The sequence below is a fragment of the Cryptococcus neoformans genome, chromosome 1, assembly GCF_000091045.1.
Source record: "Cryptococcus neoformans var. neoformans JEC21 chromosome 1, complete sequence".
Lineage (NCBI taxonomy): Eukaryota > Fungi > Basidiomycota > Tremellomycetes > Tremellales > Cryptococcaceae > Cryptococcus > Cryptococcus deneoformans.
This window is the reverse complement of record NC_006670.1, coordinates 730,001-749,588: the sequence shown is the minus strand read 5'-3', so window position 1 is coordinate 749,588 and position 19,588 is coordinate 730,001. Positions and strand designations below refer to the sequence as shown.

General features: G+C 48.6%; 7 protein-coding genes across 7 annotated transcripts in view; 4 read left to right on the top strand and 3 right to left on the bottom strand.

Moving 5' to 3' along the window:
* Positions 1-15: 15 nt before the first annotated feature.
* CNA02860 (conserved hypothetical protein) lies at positions 16-3,805 on the top strand. The gene is made up of 13 exons (XM_566695.2): positions 16-191; positions 243-342; positions 398-750; positions 804-903; positions 955-1,036; positions 1,087-1,150; positions 1,200-1,745; positions 1,803-2,062; positions 2,112-2,204; positions 2,255-2,592; positions 2,638-3,053; positions 3,104-3,277; positions 3,326-3,805. Exons 1-13 carry the CDS (start codon positions 84-86, stop codon positions 3,419-3,421), a joined length of 2,730 nt encoding a protein of 909 aa, XP_566695.1. The 5' UTR covers positions 16-83; the 3' UTR covers positions 3,422-3,805.
* Positions 3,326-7,999, bottom strand: CNA02850 (DNA repair protein RAD5, putative). The gene is made up of 17 exons (XM_566693.2): positions 7,304-7,999; positions 7,190-7,253; positions 7,127-7,129; positions 7,012-7,071; positions 6,746-6,958; positions 6,443-6,698; positions 5,596-6,392; positions 5,389-5,542; positions 5,292-5,339; positions 5,100-5,241; positions 4,906-5,051; positions 4,562-4,849; positions 4,180-4,508; positions 4,088-4,130; positions 3,897-4,033; positions 3,693-3,836; positions 3,326-3,626 (listed from the first exon to the last, which is right to left on the bottom strand). Exons 1-17 carry the CDS (start codon positions 7,946-7,948, stop codon positions 3,499-3,501), a joined length of 3,597 nt encoding a protein of 1,198 aa, XP_566693.1. The 5' UTR covers positions 7,949-7,999; the 3' UTR covers positions 3,326-3,498.
* A 176-nt stretch (positions 8,000-8,175) lies between these two features.
* Positions 8,176-9,587, top strand: CNA02845 (conserved hypothetical protein). Its single transcript, XM_024656065.1, has 4 exons — positions 8,176-8,369; positions 8,425-8,810; positions 8,868-9,231; positions 9,289-9,587. The coding sequence occupies exons 1-4, from the start codon at positions 8,195-8,197 to the stop codon at positions 9,420-9,422; spliced, it is 1,059 nt and encodes a 352-aa protein (XP_024514137.1). The 5' UTR covers positions 8,176-8,194; the 3' UTR covers positions 9,423-9,587.
* On the bottom strand, positions 8,880-10,832 carry CNA02840 (protein phosphatase inhibitor, putative). The gene is made up of 6 exons (XM_024656214.1): positions 10,606-10,832; positions 10,365-10,526; positions 10,263-10,301; positions 10,119-10,208; positions 9,888-10,062; positions 8,880-9,836 (listed from the first exon to the last, which is right to left on the bottom strand). The coding sequence occupies exons 1-6, from the start codon at positions 10,780-10,782 to the stop codon at positions 9,502-9,504; spliced, it is 978 nt and encodes a 325-aa protein (XP_024511883.1). The 5' UTR covers positions 10,783-10,832; the 3' UTR covers positions 8,880-9,501.
* A 222-nt stretch (positions 10,833-11,054) lies between these two features.
* Positions 11,055-14,240, top strand: CNA02830 (heat shock protein, putative). Its single transcript, XM_566689.2, has 7 exons — positions 11,055-11,177; positions 11,229-11,666; positions 11,721-12,087; positions 12,143-12,336; positions 12,392-12,821; positions 12,875-13,830; positions 13,888-14,240. Exons 1-7 carry the CDS (start codon positions 11,099-11,101, stop codon positions 14,118-14,120), a joined length of 2,697 nt encoding a protein of 898 aa, XP_566689.1. The 5' UTR covers positions 11,055-11,098; the 3' UTR covers positions 14,121-14,240.
* A 191-nt stretch (positions 14,241-14,431) lies between these two features.
* On the bottom strand, positions 14,432-18,055 carry CNA02820 (hypothetical protein). The gene is made up of 7 exons (XM_024656213.1): positions 17,605-18,055; positions 17,332-17,554; positions 16,681-17,281; positions 16,602-16,627; positions 16,032-16,540; positions 14,631-15,980; positions 14,432-14,581 (listed from the first exon to the last, which is right to left on the bottom strand). Exons 1-6 carry the CDS (start codon positions 18,049-18,051, stop codon positions 15,918-15,920), a joined length of 1,869 nt encoding a protein of 622 aa, XP_024511881.1. The 5' UTR covers positions 18,052-18,055; the 3' UTR covers positions 14,432-14,581; positions 14,631-15,917.
* A 207-nt stretch (positions 18,056-18,262) lies between these two features.
* The window catches only part of CNA02810 (RAS small monomeric GTPase, putative), a 1,811-nt gene continuing 485 nt past the window's right edge, over positions 18,263-19,588 (top strand). Inside the window, exons 1-9 of the mRNA XM_566685.2 lie at positions 18,263-18,467; positions 18,520-18,565; positions 18,836-18,879; positions 18,940-18,950; positions 19,023-19,039; positions 19,090-19,203; positions 19,257-19,339; positions 19,396-19,477; positions 19,535-19,588. The exon at positions 19,535-19,588 is cut by the window's right edge and continues 65 nt beyond it. Coding sequence (XP_566685.1) covers positions 18,459-18,467; positions 18,520-18,565; positions 18,836-18,879; positions 18,940-18,950; positions 19,023-19,039; positions 19,090-19,203; positions 19,257-19,339; positions 19,396-19,477; positions 19,535-19,588 — 460 coding nt within the window. The 5' untranslated portion in view covers positions 18,263-18,458. The remainder of the gene's footprint in view (positions 18,468-18,519; positions 18,566-18,835; positions 18,880-18,939; positions 18,951-19,022; positions 19,040-19,089; positions 19,204-19,256; positions 19,340-19,395; positions 19,478-19,534) is intronic.

The window sequence follows — 19,588 nt, the reverse complement described above, 5'->3', positions numbered from 1 at the left end:
TCTCCTGCAGGTTCGTGTTTGTTGACTCGTTGGAATACCTCAAGATCCATTCTTTTTCTTCATCCTTGTACCTTCAACACGACATGCCATCCTCTCGCCCAGCCACCTCATCAACTGTTCCGTTCACTCCAAAGCCCCGTAAACGCGCGAGCTCCAGCAAGTTCACCTTTACGGACAAGGAACTCAACCAGGTTCATTTCCGTCTCTTTGCCCAATAGGCATTGACGCTGATATATTTACAGTTCGCAGGGACTTTGGCGTCTGTAAGGAAGGTCCGACCAGGAGCTATATTAGAAGAGCTTGAGCAGTCGGGGGAAGGAAGCGGCATACTGCACCGATATGGTCAGTTTGCCGGCCATTCTTATATAGCACCAACTTCAAGAGCTGATAATTGCAGAATCGTCCTTGCATCGTGGAAATCCTGAAGCACAGAAGAGGTCAGCTTCTGCTCGGGCAGTGGAGAATGAGCGGGACCGTTCGCATTTCCGTACGCGACCATCGTCATCGGCTTCGATAACTCAAAGGGAATACAACCCGTCATTCCTTCGCGCGATGTCTGGATCGAGGGACCTGCTACCAGAGTCAGATCACAAGGGCAGAGAAAAGGTAAACGAGCCCGCGAAAATTGAACCTGTTCTCGAACGTCCAACGCCTATGACTGAATTGAGCGCGGAGAGACGGCTACTGGATAAAGTACCCCTTGAGGTCCAAGAAGCTTGGATTTGTGAGGATTTGTTATTCGTCCTTCAGGTAAGCCTCGAAACTCACGATGTGCCTTTCGAATGATTGATGAGCCCGTTTAGGGCGTGGAAGGGGTCTTGATACGGTATGATGAAGGGTATGACCCTTTTGATGAAGAACAGCGCGTAAAGGGCGCAAAGTGGAGGGTTAACCCGTTGCTAGGTTATTTCATTTCACATGTATCATTAATGAAGTCCTAATAGAACTGTATAGATGCTTCATTGCTATCTTTAGTAAAACGGCTCCTACCTCTGGCATCTTTCTTTACGGCTGTCGAAGCGTCAATGGAGTTACGGTCAGTTTTCTCAGAGAGAAGAGGCTCTTTTACTGACTGGAATCGCGAAGGACGGCACCGGAATACGGCATGGTTAGCCACGCGTTGTGCAGCGGAATAAGGGCTATGCTAAAAGTAGGTATTTCCTCAAATTGTGTGACCTTACTGACTATATCACGCCTAGGAATTTCGAGTGCTGACAGCCCAGTTGGAATCTCTCTTCCTCACTTCCCCGACGTTTACCCTTCAAACACTCTACCTCCACCTTCACCCTACTTTGCACACCATGTCGCTGCTTGCATCTCTGTGTCATGCGCTCGAAGCCGACCAGGCTGGGCAAGGTACTGATGATTTGTCAGATGATGACGATGGTTTGGGAGGCATGGCAGAGGAATTGGGCCTGGGGGGCGCAGGTCTAAAAGGGCTGATGAAGAATCTCAAAGCTCGAGAAGGGTTGATTGGTGATGGAGGTGATGTTCTGGGAGGCGAAGTGCTCGGTATCATATGCGAAAGAGAAGCAACTATGAGCGGAGACCCTACGGCTTCCACTTTGCATTCATCTCTCTTACTGCATGCTTCGCAGCCATACTGCAAAATGCTTATACAGTGGATTGCGACTGGCCACTTGTCGGATCCCTTCGATGAATTCATGGTCAAGGAGAGCGGACACATTACAAAAGGCGTTTTAGAAAGTGATTATACAGACGAATATTGGGAGCGAAGGTATACTGTAAGGACATCACAGTGACGAATGCCAAAGTAACGAGGAACTGATACGTGGTCTTAGCTACGCGATGGAGCAATCCCGGGATCGAGCAAAGTGTCAGCTCGTAACAATACACCTTCGATTTCGGCAGGTGTACCCCCTCCGCGCCAAGGAACAAATCGCCTTCCCGGCGGCGCTTGCATTCCTCAGTTCTTACAACCATGGAAGCACAAGATCCTGCTAGCTGGTAAATATTTAAATGTAATAAGGGAATGCGGGATAGAGGTCAAGAAGCCTGGGGAAGTCGATGAGAAGGAAATGGTGACTATGAACGATCCCAAGTAGGTCTATTGACCATCACTTATGTAGAATAGAGCTGATAGAGCACAGTTTCTATAAGCGGATAGAAGATGCTTATATATATGCCAACAAGACTCTTTTAAAATTGATGGTGGAAGAGCAAGAACTTATCCCCCATCTTCGGTGAGTCAGATCCGCAAACAACATATGGAACTGTCTTACACTGTACTCAGTTCAATGAAACACTTTTTCTTTCTCAACCAGTCTGATTTCCTCACCAATTTCCTCGATCTTGCTGCCTCTGAACTACGCAAGCCTGCAAAAAGTGCTTCCATTATCAAGCTACAATCTCTTCTAGACCTCGCTGTTCGCAACCCATCGAGTTCGAGCTCAAATGACCCTTTTAAGGATGATCTCAAGGTCGTGATGCAATCTCAAGGATTGTATGATTGGCTATTGAAGATCGTGAGCAAGACTGGAAGCTTGACAGAAGAAGGCGAACTAGATTTTGCGCTGGGCGACATCCATGAAGAAGAAGGTAGTAAAAGGGAGAAAGAGAGACCCCTGATAGGTATGTTTCCTTTCCCTCAATCCAGGCTGCCGCTGATTCCTACAGCGATCGATGCCCTTGCGTTCGACTACTCTGTCAAATTTCCCCTCTCGCTCATCATCTCTCGGAAAACGATCGCGCGCTATCAACTCATTTTCCGTTTCCTCCTTCACCTCCACCATCTCGAATCTGCACTTTCGGCCATGTGGCTTGAACATAAGAGTCCATCTTGGAGAAATAACTCGGGCAATGAAGATATTGAGAGGTGGAAGGCACGGATCTTCTCGTTAAGGACCAGGATGCTGGCCTTTGTGCGGCAGGTGCTAGCATTTGCGACTGGTGAAGTACTAGAGCCTAACTGGAAAGCGCTGGAGGAAAAGCTGGCCAAGGTACAAACAGTTGACCAACTGCTGCGGGATCACGTGGACTTTTTGGATACATGCTTGAAACAGTGCATGTTGACGACTTCAAAACTACTCAACGTACGTCATCATCGTTGCCAGATATTGTTGAAGGCTCATAAACATGAAAGATTTATGCGAAACTTATGACGACCATTTCGGTCTTTGTGTCTTATCAGTCATCTTTGAACTCGGCTCTGAATAAGTTTTTGGTGGATCCTATCGCAGAGTCCGACCCAGCCAAATCTAAATTGAGATGGACGGCATTGTCAAAATTTGAGATTAACTTCAATCACCATGCCAAAGTAAGTCCAACCACAAGTCAGTAATAGATTATTGACTAAAAAACTCAGCTTCATCTGGATGCCGTCACCTACAATGCTGGATCGGAGAATGTAGCTTTGTTAGCTTTGGTTACAAGGTTGCATCAAATCACCTTAAGAATATGACGCTATGCATATAATCAGAATTATGACAGCGGCGCCAAGGCTGCTTCACTTCCGTTATAATGTAGGGGACCATTGGTTCAGTAAACCTCTCCCTCACTGTCTTCTTCGTCCATTCCGAAGATTTTCTTGATATCTGCTAATGTCGTTTCCTTGGTCTTAGCGCCGTTCGACAAGGAAGCGTTTACCAAAGCAGTTTTCGAACGCTCTGCAGAGCGTACGATCAAAAAGTAAGCCAAACGTGGAATTTTGTATGTTCCCTGGTTTTACTTACGAATCTTCATAATTCGCTTCTCAACGGTGCCTTTAATAATATACCTCGTGACGTAAACTGGCTTGTTTTGCCCCAGTCGATGGACACGGTCGATCGCCTGTTGTTCGATGGCTTCATTCCACCAAGTGTCCATCAGAAATACATCTATGCAATCCGTTCAGTGTGCCTCACTCAATACCACCTTTTGACTTTTTTTATACTCACAGTTAGCCATCGTCAAATTGAGACCGACGCCGCCAGCCTTGAGAGATATAAGCAAAATTAGTGGTTCATTCGTTTTCCGGCCGAACTCTTCAATGGTGTTTGCGCGTTGAGCTTGACTCATAGTACCGTCAAACCGACTATTATGATTGATCATTAGCCCCATCTTGGAGGTGTACTCTAAGCCAACTTACAGCCAACGTATACCTTGTTTGGTAAGTGTGGCTTCGATCAAATCTACGAGCAATCAGCGACTACGATGAGGCCCCACGGGTAAGTTCCCCACCTAGGAAAGATGTAAACTGCGAAAATACCAGGGCCTTCGCCTTTGGATCCTCTTGCCTTATTTCTTCCAATTGTCTCAACAGCGCTCTAAGCTTCGTGCTTGTGACTAAGTCTACTTTACCCAATGTAACAGTCGTATCGTTGCTCGACTTTAAGTTCGGATCGCGCCCCCCAGGGTAAGCGTCAGTGATAGGATTGACACGCTTATGACGGCGCTGGACGGAACGAAGGTCGGCGAGTTTGATTGGACCTTTGCCACAAGATGGACAACTGGCTATTTTGTTCTGATCTTCACATGTACCTATCCACTCAACTATACAATCCTGGCAGCTTTGTCGTCTGTCAGCCCGCAGCATCGAATACTACAAAAAAAGAAGACATACCTTCTGTGGTAACAAGGCAACAAAACTTCATCAAACATTTCATTTGAACAAAGTTCGCAGATCGGCGTATCCTCTTGTTCCCCTAATTCCTTCAGGACTTTAGCCGCATAAGCTTTGTCCACATCTTCTGGAGTCTCTGCTCTAATGCCTCCCGCATACATGGCGATCATGTCACGAAGATTGCCTTCGCCATTGCCAGCACCGGACTCCAAAATCTTCTCGCCTAGTTCTCCGTCTTCTCCTGATTTTCCAAGAACAAGAAGGGGATGATCGACACATTGGCGGAGTCTAAAATGAGAATTCCATAAGCGAATTACGTCTCTCAGACACGGTTTTGAGCTCACTTCATAAGCATAGCCAAGATGGAAGTGTAATTTGACATGGCTCTTCCATCTGCGTCCAGATCAATAAATCGTTTCTTCGCCCTCTCCTCAAGGAATTTGTATATCTGCCTTTCGGCCCTAGAAAACTGTAATACCTTGATTTCCACCTGAAAAGGATGAGACTAGATTTACAACGTGAGTTAATGTCAACATACAGTCTTTGGGGGAAGATCGACAATGAGGCGCCCGTCCTTATCCCTCATGGTCTTTTCTCGGCGCAAAAGGCATGATTCCAGGATGTACTGAACGACATTGAGAGCTTTATGATCTTGGTTCAAAAAGGGAACAGTGACGAAGCTGTTGTGATATTATTAGTTGTCTTCGCTGATGGAACTGATTGTACTCACCTTCGGAAGAACGAATAATTACCCCAAGGTGTGATGCGTAGGAAATGCCTGATGCTCATTAGCTGTTTTACTTCTTAGGTTAGGGAGAATGGCCTACAATAACGAATACAAATCCTCCAGACGATTCACAATAGGAGTACCAGTCAAAGCCCAACGCCTTTGGCCTTTGAGCTCATAACAAGCTTTTGAAACCATGGCTAAACGATTCCTGATGTTATGAGCTTCATCAAGAACAATGCGGAGGAATTCATCTTGGAGCTGATTAGCAATAGGCATAAATAAAGACGCATACAAGCCGATTTACGATCATATAGGCTCCCACCTTCATAGTTGGGCCTGTCCTTGGTCCTCAGCCACTTCTGGTATTCGCTTGTAAGGGTTCCGTACGAAGTCACAATGACATCCACCCTCTCTTTTCCGTCACCTGCTAATAAAGCCTCAATATCGACCCTGTCACCTCCATACCACACGTAGCTGTTGATTGAACCTTGTTGTGACATTTTTCGAAGTTCGTCATGCCATTGCGCCGCGAGGGAAACAGGGCAGACAACTAAAGTAGCGCGTGGGAATGATTCAACTTTAGGGGCAGTCGGAACAGCACGCCATTGGTTGGAAAGGGTGACTTGTTTGAATTTGATACGCTTGGAAGCAGGCTCCTCGTCGATCTCTCCTTCCACCCCATCTCTGGTCTGCGATTCCAAGTTTCCAGCTGGTTTCTCCTCGCGGTTGGTATGGATCAAAGAAGCCATCATACAAGTTTTGCCCATGCCCATCGCATCAGCAAGAATACCCCCTCGAGAAAGGTTTTGGGAGGTCGGGAACTTAAGACTGAGTTCGCCGCTATAAGGATTCCAGTAAAACTTCCGTGTGGAATCGGGTTGTTCATCATCGTCAGAAATCTCAATGGGCTCTCCAGGCAGTTGATCTTTCTTGAACAAGTATTCCTCCCACAGAGGGTGCAAACTTTCGTTCCGAACGCTAGAGTCGCCCTTTTCCCTCGCGTTCATCCATGTCAAGGCCTGCTTTTGGTATGGACGAAGAGTGTACAGGAATGTCGAAGGAGGATCCATCTCGTCTAAACGAGTATCACCCTGCTGAGCCCTTATCCAATATTAGTGCTGCCGCATTTAAAATAAGCGGGTGTGACTTACTTTCGGTAAATGGAGTCAATCTCATTCATTTGTTTCTCATCTAACTTTTCCGCTTCGTCTCCACTGTCTTCTCCATCATCATCCACAGCGGGCATAGCAGCCCGGCCTTTGCCTTTCTCCTCGGCAGTTGAAGTACTTGGAGAAGATCTGAGTCTGGACCCCTCTAGATCGGGTCCCTTTTGCCTATTCAAGACCCCTTGAATTGGTGTTACTTTTGAAAGGGCACTGGACTGAATGGGCTTCACGCCAATACGCTCTGGAGATTTATCAATTACATGGACAGTCAGGACATGGTTAACGCACCAAAAAGGGACCTCAGCGAATCCTTCCTTAGACGCATTGCCTCTTCCATGGCTGTCTCTCTTTGATCTTTCCAAAATGAAAAATGTTCCTCCCTTTTGTGTTTTCCAAAGTTTTCAAATGCTTTTCGAGCTAAATATACCTTGATGTTAAGTAAGATAGTGCATCCTGTGGTAAGGTTTTGAGGGCAGTCAATGACATTTCCGCTAAGTTGGACTGGGGAATACATTAAATGGAAGGAGACGACAGGATCGATAAGAGAAACTCACTGACGCCGGTGTCCAGGAGATGAGCGAGGAAACCAGCTTCATGAATTGACAGTCTTCCAACTGCGTAATTGGGTCAGGTTTCAAAGAAGAAGGAAAGGCTTCTCAGTCAACGTACTTTCTATTGTGCCTGGTGTTAGTAGTGCAATCCATAAACCATGTAAACTTAAAAACGACTTACCAAAACCACGTTCATTTCTGAACCGTATGATTTGATCTGTCGTTGCCTTCACTTTCTTCGCAGGCTTGAGGACCATTAGGCTCGTAATTGCAATAACCAGTAGCGCCAGCTCACCTCCACTTTTTTTGCCATCATTGATCCCAGAGTCATCTGCTTCGATTTTACTCCACCCACCACCTTTCCATTGACAAGTCTCACGGGTCCACTGTCTTTCCTTCCTGGTTTCGGGGCGCCAACATCCGTGGACTTGCTTTTGGGTCTTTCAATGACAATTTTGGTACCCGGTGAGCAATATCCGCGGCCCTTGGAAAGGCTCCAGCCTTCACATACAAATTCGCCTAAAAATCCTTTCCTAAAATCAGCACGTATTACCGGAGCTGATGGGACAGGCGATGAAGACGAGCTAGAATGATGTGAATGTGCCTGTTGGAGACTTCTTTTCCTTCGAGGAGCGACAATTGTCCCTTGGGGATGTGATGAAGCTGGATTATGCCCCACGATAGAAAAATCATCATCGACATTGTCATGGGCAGATGTCTGGCTGGTAGCTTCAAAATCCCCGGTAGTAATTCCATGTTGGGGTCTAGAGGAAGAAGCGATATTGATGCTAAACTTGGAACTGGTGCTCTGAGTCGGGTGGACAATAGTGAGGGGGACATCGTTTTGCTCTTCACCTTCTGAGTCCGTAGCAGGGAAGAAAAGTTCTGGGGAAGACTTTGTCCTAAAACGTCCCGTTTCTGGAGAGGCTTCGGCGCTCATGGCGTGGAGGTGAGGAAGGAAATGTGAAAAAAAGAACGAGTGTGGAAAAGAGTGCTAGGAATTGAAGGATTATCGATTCGCGTTGACGCGTCTTGAATGTACTTGTAATGTCCGGCCGAGCACTCAGATGAGGGACCGGACGCGACCTAACTTACGTAATAAGGATATTTCTGCTCTCTTGTCGGTGTTCTTCGTTATATCTAAATATATTAGCTGGACGGCAGTTCTTGAGGAAAATAAATAAGGATGGATCCTCGGCTCGCGTTCCTCCGCCTCACAGCGGACAGCGCTTCTTCCCTCCCCATCCCTTGCTCATTCCAGAACAGAAGACCAGGCGCAGCTGGTCACGTAGAGCTTAACTACTGGCCTCCCCGCAATCGTGTCTCCAAAGCGCCTGATCATCTGCTCTTGTTCATCCTCGGTGAGCTCACATAGCCTGTTTGCTCTATGCGACGACGCCAATTGACAGGGTCAAGGCAATCCTGGATTGCTGGGCTACTATCCACACTTCCTCTCTCACCTCCATTCGCTTCTCCCTGCCAGCCATGCCATCCTGGCAACATCCCATATAGGCCACTCGACGAAGTTTCCCGGCCCTACAGTTCCTCTGTCTCTTTCCCAGCAAGTCACCAGTAAGATAGAGCTTGTTGAGACTATTCGAGACTATCTCGATGACTGGGCCCTAAAGGAAGGTCAGAACAGGCCTAAATTCGGTCTAATGGGCCATTCTGTCGGGGCTTACATGGCTTGTGAAGTAATGAAGGAACTGAACACAGAAAAAACACGCCCTGTGCATGCTGGATATCTGCTATTTCCCACGCTCGGATGGATCGCTAACACCTGGAACGGATGGACATTATGGGTGCGTAAACACGCCATAAACGATTGCAACAAAAGCCCATCGTTATGAATTGCATAGCCTATATTTCATCGCCCAATCAAACCGATTTTACCCTACCTTTCCCCGCTTTTACGTCCCCTCTTCTCACTCGTCAACCTTCCAGAGACAAGTCAATCCCTCCTTCTTTCTCCCCCTGTACTCAAAGATGTCCTATCGTTATCTTCCGATGAAATGCGCCAAATAAAGGGACTTGATACCGACTGGTTCAAGACGCAGGGCACAGATCAAACAGAAGAACGTGAGGGGTTGTTTGGGGTCTGGACGGGGGGAAATGGTGACGGTTGGGTTGGTAAAGACGGCCCGTTGGTCCAAGAGTGCTTAGGGGGCGAAAGTAGCGAAAGAGTAAAAATCTTGGACGGGGTTCCTCACGCATTCTGCCTTAGTAAGTACTGAAGTTGAAGACGATAGCTCTGGACGTGAGGTTAATATGGATAATCAGCGCGGGAGCACTCTGAGCTGGTTGCTAAAATTGTGGCTGGATGGATCTGTCCTAAAGGGTTCCGACCAGAGACGCCTCTTATACCTGCGGAGCAACCACAACAACCTTTAGGCTCCAACATCGCTCCGATGTAGATTTGATAATGCTATATTATATTAGACTTGATAAAAACTTTATCAATGCATTGATTCCGTCTCAAACGGAAGCACGCAGTCAACCCAACCACCACTTTCTGTTCCATGCTGTTCCATCTCCGCCTAGCTCGTTCGTCATTGACCTCCAATCTGCTATGCCAGTCAAAACGTCATCCGAGGGGCCTTTCGCAGGTGAACCACCTTGCATTGATACGCTAGACGATTCTACAGGAGACGATAATTTGGGAGGTCTTCCCGGCGTTGGAGGCGCCTCTGTGAAAGGCGGGAGAGGAAGATCGGAGGACCTGTCAAGAGAATGACCAGAATGATGCACAGCTCGACGGCCCTGGTGCATTGTAGCGAACCCTTCGATCAGAGACACTATGTCTCGCCAGTCTGTCATTTTTCCAGGGCCTAGAGATTATCAATTTAGAGAACTCGTATCATCCGTTATCAAGCACTTACCGTCATCACCGCAGGCAAGCCTCCCAGCCCCCTGTGGTCCAGAGACAAGGTACTCCAAGTCCTCTTGCACGACCGCGAGGTGCCGAGTAGTTAGCCGATGCTGATACATGTGCGTGTTCATAGCGGGGCACACGATTACCGGCGTTGATGGGCTCAGTGCGCGGAGAAGAGAAGTCTAAAGGCCATTAATCAGCATAACGCGGTATCACGAGAACATGTAAAACTACATACAGCGAGACTGTCGCAAATTCCGCCGGCGATCTTGGCCAGCAGGTCTGCTGAGCAGGGTGCAATCACAACCAAATCTGCCCATCGACGCAACTGCGATGTAGTCAGAGACAGCGAAATGGGGTTTTAGAGTAAAGTAAAATCCACTTCGATGTGTAATATAGGTTCTCCTACATGCTTCCAATCCTACATTGATACAGTCAGTACCGTGCGCCTTCTCCTATTGTTTTAAAGTAGGGGTTGACGCACGGACCATTCATCTTCATCTGTCCAGACTCTCACACCGAAATGCTCTCCAATTTGTTCGTCAGGTAGGTTTAGAGCTGATCTCACAGAATTGTCTACATCTTCTTGGCTGTAAAAGTATGTGGAAGCTTTGGTCGCAACCACTTGCACGTCAATATTCGGTGACTGCCAGTCAATGCGGACAGCGAAGTCGGTCAGCAGGAGATCCCCTAGAAGGCAGGATATCGAGAGCATTATTATTCACCTTGACCAAAGCCCCAACGATATCGGGTGCTTTGATGCTTGCTACGCTACCACTGGTGATCAAAACGACACGAAAGATGCCATCGTCTACCTCGTCTGCAGGGCGGTGGTGGGATGAAACGAATGGGCGCGAGGGCTTTTTACGAACGGGAGCAGCATGAGTTTGGGTGGGCTGCATTGTTATTAAATGTGAATCGAACGGCGGATGAGAGAATGCCGAGGCGTCCAAATGCTTACCCGATCGCAAAGAATATTCACGACTCCACAGGAATGGACCGGAATGGACGAGAAAAGCCGCGGCGGCGAGACTAGTGGACGCCACGTGGTTCTGGCACTTTCTCGAATCTAGGCACGACGATGATGTCTTTCTTTCCCGAATGACGGGACGGCCTCCACTCTCAGTATATATAGAGGGACGGATACCCCTCCGGCTCTCCCACCAGCCATTTTAATTCTTATCTACATTCATTACTTACTCTCAACTAATAATAACCATGGACAACTTTACAGACAAGTCCTCAGAGGTCTTGAAGGCCGCCCTCGACAAAGCGGCGGAGATGGCGAACGCTCAAGGTACGTGCAATATTCATGTTTTGAAGTCATCCTGTAGCTAAACCGTCGTAGTCCACCCATTACATCTTATATCCGTCCTCTGGGAGGAACCAAACCAGCCTTCTAGTGGCCCTGACCAGCCCACTTTACTCAAAGCCGCTCTTGAACATGTTGGCGGTAATCCCACCCTTTTCAACCGTGCTCTCATGCACAAGATAAACCGATTACCCGTTGTCGACCCTCCTCCATCACCCCCTCTGCCCCTTGCCAACTCCTTCAATGCTGTTATACGGGAAGCTCAGAAATTGCAAAAGGACCAAAATGACCAGTTTGTCGCTGTCGACCACCTTCTCCTCGCGTTGCTTCGCACCGATGCCTCCGATATGAAGGAGTTGTTGAGGGGTACGGGCGCTGAGCCGAGAGCCCTGGAAGCAGAGATCAAGAGAAAGAGAGGTGGAAGGAAGGTCGACAGCAAAGGTGCTGAGGGACAGTTCGACGCTCTTAATAAATGTAAGTGTAGGGAGGGACCTTTTCGCGAAAGGATGTCGCTGATATAATTCATAGACTGCGTGGATCTTACCGCTCTAGCAGAGCAAGGTAAGCTTGACCCTGTGATCGGTCGAGACAACGAAATCCGCCGTGTTATTCGAATTCTCTCCAGGCGCACCAAGGGTAACCCTGTCCTCATTGGGGAGCCTGGTGTGGGTAAGACGGCCATTGCCGAAGGTCTTGCCCAGCGAATTGTCGACCGAGATGTCCCGGCAAGCTTGATCAGTCGTCTACTTGCCCTTGACATGGGTGCTCTGATGGCTGGCGCCAAGTACAAGGGCGAATACGAGGAGCGTGTCAAGGCCGTTCTCAGCGAGGTTGAAAAGTCTGGGGATGAAGGCACGCAGATTATCCTCTTTATTGATGAAATTCACCTGATTATGTACGTTCTTCCGAGCTCTATCAATAGTTGAAATTTGCTGACTGTGTACTCTTAGGGCCGGGAAAGATTCAAGCGGCGGTATGGACGCTGCCAACTTACTCAAACCAATGTTGGCTCGAGGGAAGCTCAAGGTCATTGGTGCTACTACTCTGAACGAGTACCGAGAATACATCGAGAAGGATTCTGCCTTTGAGCGTCGATTCGCTCAAGTCATAGTTGACGAACCTTCTGTTCCAGACACCGTTGCAAGTGAGTGGCTGCTATTGCTCGTGATATATAACATTTGGCTAACAATAATTCTCAGTTATGCGTGGTATTCGCGAAAAATATGAAACACATCATGGTGTCCGTATCATGGACTCTGCCCTTGTCCTTGCTGCCCAACTTGCCAAACAATATCTTACAGCACGACGCTTGCCAGACTCTGCCATCGATCTTCTCGACGAAGCAGCCAGTGCTGTCAAGGTTGCCCGCGAAACCCGCCCGGAAGCCATTGACGAGCTTGAACGCAAAAAGCTTGGTTTAGAGGTCGAGATCCATGCCCTTGAGCGAGAGAAGGACGAGGCCTCCAAGGAAAGATTGGAAGTAGCTAAAAAGGCTATCGCCGACTTGGAAGACAAGCTGGGGCCTTTGAAACGGGAATATGAGAACGACAAGCATCTGGGAGATCAGATTCATGAGCTGAGGAGGAAGATTGATGAGCTGCGAACCAAGGCTGATGAGGCAGAAAGAAGGTAAGTAGTCCTTGAAAGCTCAAGATATATGGCAAGGCTAATCTTTCACTTAGGTACGACCTTGCTACAGCTGCCGACATTCGATACCACTCTATTCCCCAACGTGAACAAAAGCTTCAAGAGTTGGAGCAGAAAGAAGCTGAGAAGGGTTCGGGTCAGCAAGTCGCTCCAGAGATGATTGCTGAGGTTGTGGCTCGGTGGACAGGAGTTCCCGTGTCCCGATTGGTCGAAACCGAAAAGGCCAAACTCCTCCGCCTTGAGAAATTGATCTCCAAAAAGGTCATTGGTCAACCAGAGGCGGTCAAGTCTGTCGCTAACGCCATTCGGCTCAATCGATCCGGCCTTGGTAATCAGAATCGCCCCATTGCCTCATTCTTGCTAGTTGGTCCATCTGGTACCGGCAAAACATTGCTTGCCAAGACATTGGCGGGTGTTATGTTCAACAGCGAGGATGCAATGGTTCGTATCGATGCTTCCGAGTACTCTGAGAAGCATGCCATCTCGCGTCTCATTGGTGCCGGTCCTGGATACGTCGGGCATGAGGCTGGTGGCCAGCTGACTGAGGCTGTCAGGCGCAAGCCGTACTCCCTCATCCTCATTGACGAGATCGAAAAGGCAGCGCGCGAATTCCACCAGCTCTTCCTGCAAGTTCTCGATGATGGTCGTCTTACCGATGGCAAAGGCCGGGTAGTTGACTTCCGCAACACTATCGTCATGATGACTTCCAATGTCGGCTCTATGTATCTCAATGAGCACCCCTCGGAGGGAGCAGTCGATCCTGCTGTTCGTGCCAAGGTCAATGGGGCTATCGCTAAGACTTTCCCTCCGGAGTTCATCAACAGAATTGACGACATCATTCTATACCGATCATTGAGCAGAGCGGACATCAGGAAGGTCGTTGATGTTAGATTGAAGGAAATTCAGCAAAGGTTGTTGGATAACAACAGGAAAATCAAGCTTGATGTCGATGATCCTTCCTGCGAGTGGTTGGCTCAAGCTGGATACTCTCGTAAGTGTCAATCCCTTCAAAAAAAATTGAAACAATTACTGATATTTTTATCTACAGCGACGTACGGTGCTCGACCCATGGCTCGTCTTATCCAGACCGAAATTCTCAATCCTCTCTCGCGACTCTTGCTCCAAGGGCGTGTGCGAGACGGTGAAGTTGCCCACATCACGGTCGACCTTCGGAAGAACAGGTTGGTTGTGATTCCCAACCATGAACCCGACGTTATCCAGCCGGATGATAGTGAAGATGAGGATGATTCAATGGATATTGAGGTGGAAGAAATGGATTAAATGTACCAAGGCGGCGGGTCTGATCATCGAAGTAGTAGTTATTTTTCTCTTTTTAATTTATAGTTGTCTTTTTGCTGCCATCATAAACTTAGATCAAAATGTAGCAATTAATGAACCAAATGTACCGTGACCTTTATTGGACCGGCGAGCTGTTGAAGCATGGTTGGAGAAGGCAGACGAGCATGGGAACATAAGTAAAACATACTGTGACGGAAAAAGTGTGCAGTCATAAACCGAAAGACTTGAAAGGAAGAAACGCCCTCCTTCAGTAAATGCTGAAAGGACGGCCCATGATCTTTTATGCATTGTAAACAACCTTCAGAATAGTATCGGCAACACCAACAAGGCGGCCTGTGTTTACGAGTATAATAATAACTTCTTGAGCACAGATAGTTCTTTGTCCATTGATGGTAAGCATTTTGATAAACTCGACAACATTAACATTAATTGCTTGAAGCAGACTAAACTTATCAACAGATTGTCAGAAGTAAAGAAAAGAAAAAACCCTACGTTATGCAAAACCCGAATGTACGAACAACAGTCCTGATCGAGCAATTCAAGTGAGTCAAACAGAGTTCCTCATCTTTCCTATCCGCTGTCGACCATCTGTCATACGAAGCTGATGAAAAAAACGACGTTCTTCCTCCTAGAAATGAGCTTTCAAATGTCGATGCCGATATCACATGTTTAAACCATACCCTTCTCTCGCCCATACGATCTCCTTCCATTACACCTATTCAGGAGCAGTACACTCCTCCTCCCATAACGCCCACACATACGTCTCGCTTTTCCAAGCTGATTTCAGTCTTGTCCATTTCTCGCAAGGATGCATTCAAGCGGCCAAGTACGAAACCAGGTGGTAAGTGGGGGTGGGCGCGGTACAGCAAGCTTGATAAGAGTGAAGAGACGCCTCTTGTCCGAAGAGAGTCTGGGGATTCGGGGCACTCTGCCGATTCGGAGCGCACGCTTGTGGGAGTAACGCTCGACTATGGAGAGGATGTCTGTTCTGTACAAGACGAGAGGGTAGATGATCCCGCAGGTGAACTATTAGTGCTCCTTGCACCGGTCATTTCCACCCTCCAGCGTCTGGGGATCAAGATTTCCTCGCATGTTCACATTCTTCCATCGGCAGAGTATGCCGGTCTCAAAGACCATTACCTCAAAGCTTGCAATGCGATGTTGAGCCTCTTAAACCAACTGCAATCACTTTATTCATCTGTTAAAGCACGAAGGAGTTCTTTGGTCGACACCGAGGACGGCCTTGAGATGCGTACACTTATGCTAGAAGCCCTCATCAAGAAGATCAAAGCAGAGCAAGCCCAGTTCAGAACTTTGCCTACGGTCCCCACATCGTCACATAATCCATTCGTCGTGCATGCTGCCTCCCTTCAGAAGCCAGATCAAAGGCCTAGCGAAAGGCGTGCGAGCACTGTCCAGTCCAATCCAATAAAAATTACTCCGGCTCAGGTTACACTGCCGAATGAGGAAATATCCAATAGATCATTCATTCCTAATGCGCAGCAATCTTCCTGGGCCATGAATATAGTGAGGCTCGGTAGCTTTCAAGCCTCTGCGTTGTTCAGCCCAAGTCCCATCGCGGTAAGGAAACTGGTAAGGGACACCGGGAAGGTGTAGCACTGTGAAAACATTGGCGGATCGTCGGATGCTTGTTGTTTATCTTCTGTGTATCGTTCTACATCGCTGTATACCTAAATTGTTGGTGGGTAAGACGTCCAGTCTGAGAGCACGTGCACATGTAAAATCGTATTCCATACACCGGACACATCTCCTAAAAAGCTAAAGCACTGGGCCATCCCTATCGCCCTTGTCGAATCTGGTCTCGTCGAAATATGTGGCTTTCTGATTCTTGTTTCAATAATATCCCAAAGCCATTAGACAGTGTATACTCACAATATTTCTTCCCCCGAAAAATCTCCCATCCAGTTCCTTGATTGCCCTCCATGCCCCCGCCATCCCGGAAAACACCACAAAAACGCGCAAACACTCTTCCGGTTCTGGCGGAGGTGGTTCTACCAGGTGAAGCACTACCCTCTCTACGATCCCGTAGTTTGAACACTCTTCTCCTATCTCATTTACCAATTCCTCGTCAATTTCCTCTACCGAACCCACAAGGCCCCTTAGGCAAATCACCCTGCCTTCCTCACCCTTTCTCTCCTTTTCTTCCTTTGCACGTTCATCCTTATTGTCGTTGACGATCCTGCCACGGGCAGAAGGTGCTTGAACCCATTTGCGAGATTTGGCATTAGCTGCTGCTGCTTTTTGTTTGGCAAGGGCCCGCTTTGATAGGGGTTGCGAGAGGTTCGCAACCGGAGCAACATGTTCCGTAGTTAAAGCGTGGACAATACCCTCACCACGAGCTCCTAAGCCTGTGCCTTCGACGTGGCCCCATTTACGCATCACTTTGAAATAAGGGGATTAGTTAAATATGAACGAACGAGGCTGAAATGAAAGATGACCTACTTTTCTCTGCAAATGTCCCACCACCACTATGTTATGTCAGCAGGTCGATCAGACACCATATTGCACCTTTCCGACTCACACATCCTGAAGTTGCGCTGCAGAGGAGGATGCCGAGGCGGGAGCAGGTGATGATGGGGGTTGCGCCGCTCCGGCAAGAGCTTTGAACTTGGCAGCAATAGCCTCGGCAGCCTTTTTTCTCTCCTCCAACATAGCCTGGAAATCTTGACTAGCTGATGCGGCTGCCTGAACCTGTGGAAGTTCGGCTTGCGCGTTTGGTATCACGGGCAAAGGTGGTGGGGTGGTTGTAGGTGGTTGAGTCAAATGAGAAGAGGGGTATGCATCTGGTGCAGCGGATGAAGAGGCTGTAGAACTCGGGATGAATGAGGTTGTAGGTGGGGGGTTCTGAGATATGGCTGCTCTCCTTGCATATGCATCGTCACCTGATTGTGAAGGATGATGTAGATGCAAGGGAGCTTGCTGCGTCATGGCGACCCGTCTAGCATAAGCATCATCCCCCGACGGCGATAGGCGTGACACGTCCATCCGCCTATCGTCCTGATCACGGCCAAATGCGGGTTGCGATTCGGGCAGACGATTAACGGCAGTCTCGGGTTCTTCAGAAACAGTAGACTTTGAGGCCGAAGGAGAATACATCTTTGGAGGAGCAAACATCTTGGGAGCTTACGGTATACAGTCAGTAATTGACCGGCCAATTGATGGATCCACTTACCGTCCCTTCTTGGAGCGATGTCCTCTTCGCTGTCTGTATAATAACTGCTCTCATCACTGCTCAAGCCTTCAGCTCTTCGTCTCTTAGCCTCCATGAGCTTCCTCCTCCTCTCTTCCTTGGCACGTTTCCGATACTGTTGATATTCACCGAGGTCGTTGGGCCGGTTGGGATCATATATCTCTTCAGGGTCAAACGTGGGGAAAAAAGGTTGTGGATTTTTTCTCTTTGAAGGGATCAGCGAGGTGCTTTACCACGTAGTCCGACAATACCCACTTTCTTCTTCTTCTTCTTCTTTTTCTCACCGGAGAAATCATTGCCCAATCTGTCCTTGTACCCTCCTTTGTTGGTCCCTATCGTCATAGCCGGCGCCTTGGCAAGAGGCAGACCGTCTGGCCCGAATACCAGCTGCGCATCACCTTCATCTTGAGCTGCCGGGGAACGAGAGTGCAAGACTGGTTCTGCAGAGCGAACGATATCTGCGGAGCTTGGATTGAGGGGGAGCGCGGAGACGTGTGCGGTTGGGACCGGCGGCTTCAGCGGCTTCTTGTTGATGCGGGGGGCGAACTTGAGGGCGGAGGAGAATGCGGGGGGCTGTCTCTGCTTGGACTGTGCGGGGGGGAGGGAGCCAGCGTCTGCGTCTGGCGGGCGGGGGGTCTCCCGCTGCTCTGGCTCATCCTCCGGGTTCGTCGCAGAGAATTTGATGCCGCCGTAGAGGGACATGGCGTTGTGGGCGAGGGGGGAGAGACGTGCGGCGTGTTGTTATAGACAGATAACCGCCGCCACATCTCTTTATCAATCTGCTTTGCCGAAATCCCGTCTATCCACCCCACGTGGAAGCCACGCGGCGGGCCTCACCATGGCGGCGGAGGTCCATGCGCAGGGCGCGAACAATCAGCGGCCTCAGCCTAATTGTTGGGTAAGTTAATATTACGCTTACAGTCCCTCCGTGCATCTCACTCCATCTCCGGCGCCCCTCTGTCCCCGGCCCCGCTCCGTCCCGCCTCTCCCGTCCATCTCTCCATCTTCAACTCTTGCTCTGCAACGCTTCAACTCACCTCCGGTTATCATCTCCGTCTTGTCAACAAACTCCGTTCACACTCAAGTCCATCCGCTCTCAGCCAGTCAGCATGTCCAAGGTATGTCGCCCGCACTGTAACCATCCCCATTTGGTGCTGAGTAACCCGATAGGCCCAATTTCTGCGTGAATATAAGCTTGTCGTCGTCGGTGGTGGTGGTAAGTCTGTGCATCGTGTCGGCCAGCCATCAACGGACTTTCGCACTCTTGATTCCGCTGGGCAATATACGTCCCTCTCGAGGGGTATAGGTGTAGGACTACTCTGAAGTCCGAACAGTTTCTTCTGGGCTCTTCTTCAAGCTCGATATGTACTCAATGGTGGTTATTCCCCCGGCGTGTGAACTGATTGAAAGCCCATTGTCGTTGTTTTGACTCTTATAGAAGCCAAGACCCTGCGTGCAGACAGACGCTGACAATATAGTAACTTAGGTGTTGGGAAGTCTGCCTTGACAATCCAATTCATCCAATCACATGTGAGTAGATGGAGAAACGGCACATAAACCAGCAAGCTGACTATTCTCTCCCCTTCCTAGTTCGTCGATGAGTGCGTCCGATCTTACTTGATTACTGAGCATATGCCAGGACTGTGCTGATCAAATCTTTTGGTACCATTCAGATATGATCCTACCATCGGTGAGTACTTACCACAGATGCTGCTGGTCTGCCATCTGACCGTTTAACAGAGGATTCTTACCGTAAACAATGTATCATCGACGAAGAGGTCGCTTTGTTGGACGTGTTGGACACCGCCGGTCAAGAAGAATACGGCGCTATGCGAGAACAATACATGAGGACCGGTACGTGGAAGTATAAAGCTCCCCAATGGCAACTGACTGAAATCTGTTTACAGGAGAGGGTTTCCTCCTTGTTTACTCCATTACTTCCAGAAGCTCTTTCGAAGAAGTATCTACATTCCACCAACAAATTTTGCGAGTGAGTCATAAATTTCACGTGTCATTGTTATCTGGCTGACTACGAAATGATGACAGGTTAAGGATAAGGACTACTTCCCAGTAGTCGTAGTAGCGAATAAATGTGATTTGGAGTACGAAAGGCAGGTCCAGCCACATGGTGAGCGCTCTTCATTTCTCAATCACATTCGTCAGCTTCAGCTTAACGTCATTTCAGAGGGGCGTGACTTGGCTAAAAGGTTCAATGCCCAATGTATCGAAACATCTGCCA

What these genes read in the sequence shown, in the direction of transcription:
- CNA02840 (XM_024656214.1), bottom strand. Translation starts at nt 10,782, where the DNA reads ATGCAGCCCACCCAAACTCATGCTGCTCCCGTTCGTAAAAAGCCCTCG. An exon ending in CAGATGAAGATGAATGGTCC is followed by an intron (nt 10,302 to 10,364) that starts GTGCGTCAACCC and finishes GTATCAATGTAG; the next exon opens with GATTGGAAGCATGTAGGAGA. An exon ending in AACCTATATTACACATCGAA is followed by an intron (nt 10,209 to 10,262) that starts GTGGATTTTACT and finishes ACTACATCGCAG; the next exon opens with TTGCGTCGATGGGCAGATTT.
- CNA02860 (XM_566695.2), top strand. Translation starts at nt 84, where the DNA reads ATGCCATCCTCTCGCCCAGCCACCTCATCAACTGTTCCGTTCACTCCA. An exon ending in CGGCATACTGCACCGATATG is followed by an intron (nt 343 to 397) that starts GTCAGTTTGCCG and finishes TGATAATTGCAG; the next exon opens with AATCGTCCTTGCATCGTGGA. An exon ending in GAAGCGTCAATGGAGTTACG is followed by an intron (nt 1,037 to 1,086) that starts GTCAGTTTTCTC and finishes GGAATCGCGAAG; the next exon opens with GACGGCACCGGAATACGGCA.
- CNA02830 (XM_566689.2), top strand. Translation starts at nt 11,099, where the DNA reads ATGGACAACTTTACAGACAAGTCCTCAGAGGTCTTGAAGGCCGCCCTC. An exon ending in TGTTCCAGACACCGTTGCAA is followed by an intron (nt 12,337 to 12,391) that starts GTGAGTGGCTGC and finishes AATAATTCTCAG; the next exon opens with TTATGCGTGGTATTCGCGAA. An exon ending in GGCTCAAGCTGGATACTCTC is followed by an intron (nt 13,831 to 13,887) that starts GTAAGTGTCAAT and finishes TTTTATCTACAG; the next exon opens with CGACGTACGGTGCTCGACCC.
- CNA02820 (XM_024656213.1), bottom strand. Translation starts at nt 18,051, where the DNA reads ATGTCCCTCTACGGCGGCATCAAATTCTCTGCGACGAACCCGGAGGAT. An exon ending in GCAGCGCAACTTCAGGATGT is followed by an intron (nt 16,628 to 16,680) that starts GTGAGTCGGAAA and finishes GACATAACATAG; the next exon opens with TGGTGGTGGGACATTTGCAG. An exon ending in TTTTCGGGGGAAGAAATATT is followed by an intron (nt 15,981 to 16,031) that starts GTGAGTATACAC and finishes AACAAGAATCAG; the next exon opens with AAAGCCACATATTTCGACGA.
- CNA02845 (XM_024656065.1), top strand. Translation starts at nt 8,195, where the DNA reads ATGGATCCTCGGCTCGCGTTCCTCCGCCTCACAGCGGACAGCGCTTCT. An exon ending in TCTGCTCTTGTTCATCCTCG is followed by an intron (nt 8,370 to 8,424) that starts GTGAGCTCACAT and finishes GACAGGGTCAAG; the next exon opens with GCAATCCTGGATTGCTGGGC. An exon ending in GGAACGGATGGACATTATGG is followed by an intron (nt 8,811 to 8,867) that starts GTGCGTAAACAC and finishes TGAATTGCATAG; the next exon opens with CCTATATTTCATCGCCCAAT.
- CNA02850 (XM_566693.2), bottom strand. Translation starts at nt 7,948, where the DNA reads ATGAGCGCCGAAGCCTCTCCAGAAACGGGACGTTTTAGGACAAAGTCT. An exon ending in ATCTTGGCTATGCTTATGAA is followed by an intron (nt 4,850 to 4,905) that starts GTGAGCTCAAAA and finishes TTCTCATTTTAG; the next exon opens with ACTCCGCCAATGTGTCGATC. An exon ending in GCAGTTTACATCTTTCCTAG is followed by an intron (nt 4,131 to 4,179) that starts GTGGGGAACTTA and finishes GATTGCTCGTAG; the next exon opens with ATTTGATCGAAGCCACACTT.